General features: G+C 60.3%; 1 protein-coding gene across 11 annotated transcripts; it reads left to right on the forward strand.

Annotated features, from left to right (window-relative positions):
* Window positions 1-578: 578 nt before the first annotated feature.
* On the forward strand, window positions 579-9,948 carry TAF1C (TATA-box binding protein associated factor, RNA polymerase I subunit C). 11 transcript variants are annotated; one of them, XM_027119128.1, is made up of 14 exons: window positions 579-725; window positions 3,519-3,761; window positions 4,901-4,982; window positions 5,164-5,261; window positions 5,337-5,426; window positions 5,522-5,595; window positions 6,200-6,438; window positions 6,535-6,847; window positions 6,934-7,005; window positions 7,149-7,284; window positions 7,431-7,574; window positions 8,076-8,250; window positions 8,337-8,474; window positions 8,552-9,948. In XM_027119128.1, exons 2-14 carry the CDS (start codon window positions 3,624-3,626, stop codon window positions 9,412-9,414), a joined length of 2,562 nt encoding a protein of 853 aa, XP_026974929.1. In that variant the 5' UTR covers window positions 579-725; window positions 3,519-3,623; the 3' UTR covers window positions 9,415-9,948. The 11 variants fall into 11 exon arrangements, with proteins under 11 accessions (XP_026974929.1, XP_026974925.1, XP_026974921.1 ...); XM_027119124.1 differs by having other exon boundaries at window positions 3,539-3,761; XM_027119120.1 differs by having other exon boundaries at window positions 580-725; window positions 2,950-3,761.
* Window positions 9,949-9,959: the final 11 nt, after the last annotated feature.

Raw genomic sequence — 9,959 nt, forward strand, 5'->3', positions numbered from 1 at the left:
GGCTCACGGGCCCAGCCGCTCCGCGGCATAAGGAGATCTTCCCGGACCGGGGCATGAACCCGTGTCCCCTGCATCGGCAGGTGGACTCTCAACCACTGAGCCACCAGGGAAGCCCAGAAACTCTGTTTTAACACACCCTCCAGTTGATGCTGATGCATGCTAGAATCTGGGAACCAGTGCCTAAAGCTGTATTTGCCTGACTACTGGGAAAGCCTTATGCATTCCCAGCAGTACCTGTACTCCTATTTGGAAAGCCTGCTTCACAGGATATAAAGACAGTCAGTAGGATTCCTACTGACCAATAAAGTGCCTGGCTTATAGTAGGTGCTCAGTGTTTGTTGAGTGAATTAATGCAACAATTCTGTAAAGTAGGAAGTTAGTTAAGCAGAGGTGAGTTTCGCACGCCCGTCAACCTGGACTTCACTATTGGGATTTGAAGGCATTTGATTTCTACGGCCCACAGCGCCGCCTGCACTCGCATTCCCCCTCCGCCCGGGAGGTGGCGCTCTGGAGCGCCCGTGAGGCCAGGCTGGGAGGCGGGACTTCCTGCCTTTCAGGGAGCACTTCCGGCCCAGCCCAAGCGACGGGTAAACGCCGTTGTGGGGCGGTCCTGTCGAGGGCGCCGGAGCGAGGTTGGTACTCTCGGGCTCCCTCGTGGCTCGAGGGTCAGGCGAGCGTCACGCGGAGGTTCGTTTCCCAGACGAGCACGGAACGGCCGGGGCCACGTAAGTACGCGCGCCGCCCGGACGGGACGGAGAGGCAGGTCGCTCTGCTCAAGTCCATGGGCGCCAAGCTTTGTGGCTTTGGGACAAGTCGCCCAGGGTTTACAAAGTGGGGTATTAGCAGCCGCCGGCTCGTGGAGTGGGGAACATCCCACCGATGTAAAGCGTGGTAGCAACAGCTGTCTGGCGCACGGCGCTTGATGGGAGACCTCTGTTATTGTTGTTGGGTTGAAATTCTGGGGCCTGGAGGTGGAGTGGGAAGAGGTGGATAGGGAGGGAGTGGGCGAGTAGATGTCTGAGGGGAAGAGCCGCCCGGATCCCCTCTCCCATCCCATTGCAGGCGCACTTTTTGTCGTGCCCGGCCTGGCATGAATGCAGACCCGACTGACTCTGCAGCCTTGGCGGTCTAAACGGGCCGAGAGAGCCCAGGGCGAGGGCGGGAAGTCGAGGCTGTCTTGTCTCGGGGCTTCTCTGAGGTCGTGGGCTCCACCAGCGCCTTCAGCCTGCCTGCGTTTGTTTGAGGCTGTTTGGCTCCTTTTTCCTCTCCTTCATTCATTCCTGGATTTGTTCCTTCAGTTTTTGGGTTTTTTTGTTTTTAAAAAAAAATTTTAGGACTTCCCTGGTGGCGCAGTGGTTAAGAATCCGCCTGCCAATGCACGGGACACAGGTTCAAGTCCTGGTCCAGGAAGATTCCCACATGCCGTGGAACAAGTAAGGCAGTGCTCCACAACTACTGAGCCTGCGCTCTAGAGCCCGCGAGCCACAACTACTGAAGCCCGCGTGCCTAGAGCCCGTGCTCTGCAACAAGGGAAGCCACCGCAATGAGAAGCCCGCGCACCGCCACGAAGAGTAGCCCCCGCTCGCCACAACTAGAGAAAGCCTGCGCGCAGCAACGAAGACCCAATGCAGCCAAAAATAAATAAATAAAATAAATAAAATTTTAAAAAAAGAACAATGAGTAACATTTGTTTAAAATTTTTTTTAAAAATTTATTTAAATTTTAATTTAATTTAAATTTTTTCATTTTTAATTTATTTAATTTTTGGCTGCGTTGGGTCTTCGTTGCTGCGCACGGATTTTTCTCTAGTTGTGGCGAGCGGGGGCTGCTCTTCGTTGTAGTGCGTGGGCTTCTCATTGCGGTGGCTTCTCTGTTGCGGAGCACGGGCTCTAGGCGCGCGGGTTTCAGTACTTGTGGTGCACGGGCTTCAGTAGTTGTGGCTCACGGGCTCTAGAGCACAGGCTCAGTAGTTGTGGCCCACGGGCTTAACTGCTCCATGGCATGTGGGATCTTCCTGGACCAGGGTTTGAATGTGTGTCCCCTGCATTGGCAGGCGGACCCTTAACCACTGCGCCACCAGGGAAGCCCTGTTCCTTCAGTTTTTATGTACTGATTGTTACCATGTAGTAAGTACCAAGGCACTGGGAATAAAGGCTCTTCCCCATGGGGACTCTTAGAGCAGTTTGGAATTAAACGGCTTTACCTTTAAATATCTAATCCCACATTGCAATGTGTGCTCTGGAGAAGGGATGCAGGGTGTTGTGGGATAGTATTGGGAGAACTGGGAGAGGCTTCCTGACTGAAAATCTGAAGGATGAGGAGGATTTTGTAGGTGGGTAGGAAGGGCAATGGTGTTCCTTTTAAGCGGAGAGATAGTGTGAAAGGGTCCTGCAGTGAAAAGACGCATTCCCGCCACTGTCCTCTCCTGCTGCGGAAGAGAATGGCCGCAACAGCCAGATGCCAGGAACTCAGAAATGAATCAGATACAGTTCCTGCCCCTGGGGAGCAGTCTCGAAGAAGAAATAAGGCTGTACCTATAAACCACAATTAGAATGAGGCTGACACATGCCCTAAGAAACACACATTCATTCAGTTGGCAAGTATTTCCTGGCATTTACTGTGTGGTGGGCACTTTGCCAGGTGCCGAGGGTACATGGATGTCCGGAGGTTACAGACTGAACGGATACGATGCAGCTGCAGTTCCGAGGGGAAAAGTTTTTGCTTCTGAGACTCTAAGGCTGGTGTTTGCTTCTGGTGCGTGGGAGAGTGGTGGTGCAGAACTTGGATTTGGAATCAGGGCGGGGATCAGGCTGCTGGCCTCGGGCAAGTTGCTCTTTCCCGAGCCTCAGTTTCCTGAACTCCATAATCGGGGCAGAAGAGTAAAACCCGTAGTGCCGTGTCTGGCAGGCGCTGGCGCTCAGTGAGCGAGCCCTGCTCTTATTTTTGCAGGTAATAACAAAGAGGGATGATGGCTGTTTATCCTTCTGGAGCACTTTGTACTGGCCAAAGCCCTTTGACATAAGTTTGTTATTATTCAACACACAGTCAGTTCCTTTTTCTGGAAGGTACTGTACTTGACAGTGGGAAGGCAGACAGATAAGACTCGTCTCTGGCTTTGGGGAACTTGAGTTTGTCTTGGGAGCGTAGCGTAGAGTGTGGGGTGTGTAGTCTATGAACATGTAATTATAATTAATACATACGAGCATGCTGGAAGCGGACCCCTCGCCACCTGTCTGACTTCGGCCTGTCACTCACCTCCTGGTTCGGTCCATGGCTGCCCAGTTGTTTCTCACACGCTTCCTGCCCCAGAACTTCTGCACTTGCTGTACCCTCTTCCCAGCGGCCTTGTCATTAGCTCAGGGTATGCCGAGCGCCACCTTCTTAACGATGCTAAGACCACACCCCTCGGCCACCACCATCCCCTCCCTCCTGGCTGGTTGGTTGGTTTTAACGTAGCGCTTATTACTATCAGGCGTTAGGCGACATAGTCATTTGTTCTTTGTTATCTGCTTCCCCAGAGAAATTGTACTCCTCTTAGGGTGCTCTTCGCCCTCCAGGAACCCCGGAAGTGGCTGTCAGGTTCAGGTCTCCGAGGAAGGCCAGGGTGGTTCCTGTTTTCCAGGATGGACTTCCCCAGCTCCCTCCCGCCCTCGTTGTTTACGACTGGCCCCCTTGGTCTGAGCGATGTTCCTGACGTGTCCTTCATGTGCAGCTGGAGAGACGCGCTGACCCTGCCGGAGTCCCTGCCCCAAGGTTCTGAGGTGAGGTTGGCAGGGAGAGCCTTGGTGGCTGCAGGGTGGGTGCCGTCCCTTGGCCCCCCTATCCTAGCATTCACACCAGTTGGCAGGAGTGCAGAGTGGGGTGGCATTGGCACAAATCTGCTAAGACACAGGCTGAGCCAGAATCCCGTCCTTTGGGGACCTGGGATGCCCTGCCATCCGCAGAGGGTTTACTGAGCGGGAGCTGTTGGCCCCCATCTTTTTTTCTTCTATTTGTCCAACAGATACTCACTGAACAGCCCTTACTATGTGCCAGGTGCCTTACCAGGCCCTGGGAATCCAGAATGAGTAAGTCAGATGCGCTCCCAGCCCCATGGAACAGAGTTAGGTTGAGTGAGAATAGACAAGTGAATAGACCAAAGGATAAAATCATTACAAAGTGAGAACAGCTCTGAGCGAAACCAGAAGGGTGCCGAAACCGTACAGTAGGGGTGAGGTGGGGAGGGGAGGGGAGATCTGGGACACGAAGGACGCCAGCTCTTTCCCCGGAAGCCTAAGCCATCTGGCTGCCACTTGGAGACAGGCTGGTTAAGGATTACGCCTGGCAGAGGCAAGTGGGCGAGAAATTTAAAAGAGATGCTGGCATTGGGCGGGAGGGGCTCCCTTGACAAGGAAGGGCTTACGTCAGATCCGCCCCTGTGGGAGCCTTGCTCGCCTGCCTGCTGCTCTTCCGTCCCCAGGTGTGGAGCTGAGCTGTCTCAGGCCAGCCCCGCAGTGGGATGGAGCAGCCTGTGGGCGTCCCAAGTAAGTGACCACAAGGTCTCCTGAGTGTAAGTGAGACTCAAAGGCCAGGGGCGCCTGCGAGAGCCTGTGCAGCCTGGAGGTCGAGAGCACAGACTGAAGTCAGACTGCCTGGGTTCAAATCCCAGGCCTTCTCTTTAGTGGCTGCTGCCTGGGACAAGGGACGGCCTCGCTGTGCCTCCATTGTCTTCACCATTAAAGTGACGATGGGGCTTCCCTGGGGCGCAGTGGTTGAGAGTCCGCCTGCCGATGCAGGGGAGTACCAGTTTGGCCGGTGCCTTGGAGGATTAAATGAGTTAATAATAAGACAAGAGTGGGTGACGGCGCCTGGCCCGGCGCACACTCACTGTTCTGTCGTGGCCACGGTTGTGTTTCCTCAGAACACGGCGCTGCACGTGGCCAAGGGCCTGCTCTGGGAGCCGGACACCCCTGGGCCGCTGCCCTTGCTGCCTCCTGGTGCTGGTAAGGATCTCGGCCTTGGGGCCCCCTCCCAAGCTGCTCCCCGCTGTCCCCCTCCCCCAGCTCCCGCGCGAGGCCTTTCCTCTCCCTGCTAATTCTGCCCTACAGGGCCCTTGGCACCTCCAGGCACCTAGGGCACCTGGTTCCATTTCCGGGCCCTTCCGCAGCCTCACTCTCCCCTCAGATCCCTGGGACCCCGGTGTGACTGCCCAGGATCTGCTTTTCCGGGGAGGTTACCAGTTCCGTAGACAGCCCCAAGCCGTGCTGGACGTTACTGAGCAGGTAAGCGGCCCCACGGCGGACAGTGCCACGCGGCCGGGGCTGTGCCTAGTGACCTGGCCTCCTTTCCTCCTGCAGCTCAGCCGGTTCTTGTGGGACCATGGGGACATAGCCTTTGCACCCCTGGGGAAGCTGATGCTGGAGAATTTCAAACTGGAGGGAGCACGGGTGAGTAACCCCTGGCCAGCCAGGAGAGGGGGCTCCCCACTTCCCGTCGGGGTAAGCCCTAGGGCATGTGAGCTTGACGAGGCCTTTCCACACAGAGCCGCTCTAAGAAGAAGACAGTGGTCAGCGTGAAGAGGCTACTCCAGGACCTCGGTGGACACCAGCCCTGGGGGCAAGTGGCTAGTGAGAAAGGATGGGATGGGTGTGCCTAGCTGGTGGTGGGGCTATGGAGGGAACCAGGGCCTGGATGCTGGTTTCCATCAAACTGCTTCCATACCCCCCGTGCAGTCATGAGCCACGCTGCCCCATACAGAACTCCCAGCTGCACTAGCCACGTAAGGGAAAAAGAATGGAAGTTCATGCACTACAGGCATGGCTGCATCCAGGTGCTCAGATGTTAACAGGGCTCTGCCTCTTTATTTTCTCATCCTCTTGCCTCTGCTCGGCTTAATTCCTAGACAGACTGTTTGCAAGCGGCAGCAGGATGGTTTACGATTCCAGGGAAAGGGCTAGTGTCCTTCCTGAGGCACCAGCAGAAGTCCCGGGAACGGTGCGGTTGGCTTGCCTTGGCTTGGGTGTCATGCCCGCCGTGAGCCGATCCCTGTGGCCGGGCCTGGATCGTGTGACTGCAGCACAGGAATCGGGTGGGCTGGTTTCCCAGAGGAAGAAGTTCTAGGGTGACCGAGAATGCGTCTGCTACACCTGGCCTCCCTCGGGATGGTACCCCGCCCTCTTCCCCATCACCCACAGCCTGACCCTCCTCCTCTCGCCCCCAGCTGTCCCTGGGCTTACCTCAGCCACCGCCAGCGCCGGTTCTCCATCCTTGGGGGCCCGATCCTCAGCACATCGGTGGCGAGCCTCCTGGGGGAGCTGCTGCATGAGGAGCTGGCCCTGCGGTGGGAGCAGCTGCTCCTGGACGACGCCTTCACTGGGGGCGCGCTGGCCTGGGTGCCCGGCAGGACGCCCGGGGCTGGGCAGCTGGTCTATCCTGCAGGAGGCGCCCTGGACAGGCTGTGTATCCTCCCTCGCTGGGCATGCTCTAGGGACAGGTGGGAAGTTGGGAGCCTTGAGTGGCCATAACGCATGAACTTATCCTTAGCGAGATGCCCAGACTTCCAGAAGGTCAACCTGACCCCAGGCAGTGAGCCCCGGGTTCTCGGAGACCCTGGCCATATCCGGCTCCGGGGACCTGTCCGGCAGGTGGTGACCCGCACCGTGCAGGGAGAAGGTAAGGCCCATAGACACCTCCCCCATCCACTCACTGACCTGTTGCCTGACTCTGACCCTGACCCTCTCCATCCCTCAGCTCTGCTGGCTGTCCGCTCTGACTACCACTGTGCCCTGTGGAAGGTCAGTAAGCAGGGGCAGCCGGCCCCTCTCCAGGTGTTGCAGGTCGAGAAGGGGGCCACAGGGATCAGCCTCAGGTGAGGGGCTCACTGAGGCTGGTCTCTGTGGAGATGGGCATGGGAGAAGGGTGTGGCCCGGCATTCATCACGTGTGTGCCCTGTAGCCCTCATCTGCCTGGAGAGCTGGCCATCTGCAGCCGTTCCGGAGCCATCTGTCTGTGGACTCCCCAGGACGGGTAACGCCCCTTCCCCATAAAAGCCCTCCACCCCAACCAACGGCTCCCACAGAACCCGGCCCGTGTCCTGGACACCAGGCCAGGTGACCCCAGCCTCCCCCCATCAGCCGGTCTCCCCACCATGGCTGGCCTGTCTCCCTAAGGCTGCAGCAACTCTACAAGGACCCCGAGACCCTTGTGTTCCGGGACCCCTCGCCCTGGCGTTGGGCAGACTTCACCGCCCACCCTCGGGTGCTGACTGTGGGTGATCGCACCGGAGTGAAGATGGTGGACACTCAGGTGAGGGGACAGAGCAGGTCCTTGGGGGGGGGGCTTCCCCCGAGAGGTCGTGATGAGCTGCAGGGCCAGCGAGCCCCGGGCCAGCTGCAGCAGGTGGCACCAGAGATGGCAGACCGTGGGCTGGCTGACCTGGCCGTGTCCCCTAGGGCCCGCAGGGCTGTGGTCTGCTGCTTTTTCGTGGAGGGGCAGAAGCGTCATGCCAGAAAGGGGAACGGGTCCTGCTCACCCAGTACCTGGGGGAGTGCGGCCCCGAGTGTCTGCACCCCACCCTCCACCTCATCTGCACCCAGGTGAGCGACACCTTCCCCTTCTCTCCGTCCTGCACCATCGCAGGCGGTCACTGGAGACGGTCCTGGACAGCTGCTGGGGAAGGGGGAAGGGCGTGGGCGTGGGGGCAATGGCCAGAGCTGGACAGTCCCCCCGTGTCCGGAAGGAGAGAGGAGGTCTGGCTCCACCCCGCCCCCTCAGGACCCTGGGTGTTAGTGGGTGTGTCTCAGGCGTATGTGCCAGGGTCAGGGGAGGTTGGGGGAGGCTGGGTGAAAGCCTCTCTCTCGAGAGCCCTTCTCCCAGCAAGGCCATCAGGACAGGGGACAGTGCCACCTGCTCGGGGGTGCCTCCTGTGCGGGGCTGGGCAGCTGACGCTGCAGAGGTGGTCAGGGCCGGTCCTGGAGTGCTGAGACTTAGTCTGAGAGCCACATGGGGCCCCGGAGGGGGCCACCGAGGGGGACCTGTCCCGTCCCTCTCTCCCACTCCTCAGTCACGGCCCCTCTGTCTTCTTCCTGGGCCTCCAGTTCTCGCTCTACCTGGTGGATGAGCGCCTCCCCTTGGTGCCCCTGCTGAAGTGGAACCACGGCCTCCCCTCCGCGCCCCTGCTGGCCCGGCTGCTGCCGCCGCCCCGCACAGGCCTCCCGCGGCCGCTGCTCCTGGCAGGCCAGGGTGGGGAGCTGCAGCTGCTGCACATCGCAGGTGAGGGGCGGCGCAGGCGGGGGGTGGGCAGGAGGGCGGGCGGGGCCGGGCCTGGGCAGGGCCTCAGCTGTCTGTCCCTCCTCCAGGAGAGGGGGCCTCCACACCCCGGCTGGCAGGGCCCCCCCAGTCTCTCCCTTCCAGGAGCGACTCCCTCTCTGCCTTCCCCCCACTGGAGCCCAAGAGTCAGTGGCGGCTGCAGGAACGTCTGACAGCACCAGCCATAGGTGCGCTGGGGCAGGGGAGTGGGTTTGAGGAGCCGCACCCGCACCAGGCCGTAGGGTCACGGTCCTTCCACCTCCAGGTCTGGCCGCCGCCATCCCACCCTCCGCTAACACACCGGTGCTGTCGCTCTTCCAACTTTCGGCGGCTGGAGACGTCTTCCACCAGGGCCTCCACCTCCAGGCAGACCCCGGGCCTGACTCTCCTGCCCCCACGGCTTCCTGGACCCCCCAGGCCACTGCCTCCTGCAGCCGGTGGCTGAAGGCCCTGCTGGAGGTGCCCCCGGCTCCCCCCGTGTGGGCTGCACCCACCTTCTCCCACCGCCGCCTGCTGGGCTGCTTTGAGCCCCAGAAGGCAGAGGGCAAAGCGCCAGAGGGTCTCCGCACGGCCATGGCCAAAGGGCGTCTCCTGCAGCTGAGGGACCTGGGCTTGCTCCCCACGGAAGAGCGGGCCCCAGCCCCCGAGCCAGGCCCCGAGGACGAGCTCAGCGAGCGTTTGGAGGCAGCCTGGGAGGGCCAGGCGGCGGCCTGGTGGGAGAGGCGGCGGGGCAGCAGCCTGGGGCCCAGCAAACAGCCCAAGCGGCACAAGCGCCGGACTCAGCTGTCCAACACCTTCTCCTCGCTCAGCGGCCGCTTAGACCTCTCAGACGCCGCCAGCCCCCCTCCCAGCCCAGAGCGGACACTCCCTGCGGCCAGGCCTCAGCCTCCAGTGACCCCGCCCTCCCAGGAGTCCACCCAGGAGCTGTGGGCCCGGGCCGTCCCCTCGGAGCGGCAGCAGACCCTCCGGGACTACATGGCTGAGCTGCCGCTCCGGGGGGACGCCCCGGGGGGTGCCTCTGTGCCTTCCTCCCAGACCTCCAGTGTCCGGGCCACCCCCTCCCGGCAGCGGGCAGCCGTCCGCTCCGGCTCGCAGCCACACTGCAAGAAGCCCCGCATGGGCTTCTGAGGCCCGGGGAAGCTGCCCCCCACCTCCGGGGAGCCCTTTGTCCTGGATAAGCTGTGCCTTTTGTGGTTGAAACGGGAAACAGAACAGTCGCCCGGGTGCAGACCTTCCTGCTTTCCGAAGGCCTTCGTGACTGCGGGAGACATTCAGAAGCGATTTGAATCCACGTTGGAGGAAGAAGGACAAGGTAGTCGTTTCTCCTGCAGCTCGTGCTCCCAGGGGCACGTTGAGAAGTCCTGGGAGCCCCGTCCTGAAGGTCAGTGTCGCCGGGATCCCCTCCAGCCGACAGTGTTGTGCCAAAAGCAGGGGCTCCAGGCGGCCGAGGGCTCCGCCACGCACGGGCCCCTGGGGACGTGGCGGGTGATGGTGAAGTGAGCTGCCCAGCCTGCCGGTGCTCCGCTGCTGGGTGTTGGCAGCTCGCTGCCGGTGGTGAGGTGTGTGTGTGTGAAGCGGTTTCTAGCACCATCTAACGTTTTATAGAGGGAGGCACTTTGGACCCACGTTTAGGGGTTGAATAAACTTGTCAGCTGAGCCTGGTTTTGAACGAT

Source organism: Aethalodelphis obliquidens, unplaced genomic scaffold (assembly GCF_003676395.1).
Source record: "Aethalodelphis obliquidens isolate GAN/ISIS:26980383/991018 unplaced genomic scaffold, ASM367639v1 scaffold20, whole genome shotgun sequence".
Classification (NCBI taxonomy): domain Eukaryota; kingdom Metazoa; phylum Chordata; class Mammalia; order Artiodactyla; family Delphinidae; genus Aethalodelphis; species Aethalodelphis obliquidens.

What these genes read in the sequence shown, in the direction of transcription:
- TAF1C (XM_027119119.1), top strand. Translation starts at nt 4,356, where the DNA reads ATGCTGGCATTGGGCGGGAGGGGCTCCCTTGACAAGGAAGGGCTTACG. An exon ending in TCAAACTGGAGGGAGCACGG is followed by an intron (nt 5,427 to 5,521) that starts GTGAGTAACCCC and finishes CTTTCCACACAG; the next exon opens with AGCCGCTCTAAGAAGAAGAC. An exon ending in CCGCACCGTGCAGGGAGAAG is followed by an intron (nt 6,652 to 6,729) that starts GTAAGGCCCATA and finishes TCCATCCCTCAG; the next exon opens with CTCTGCTGGCTGTCCGCTCT.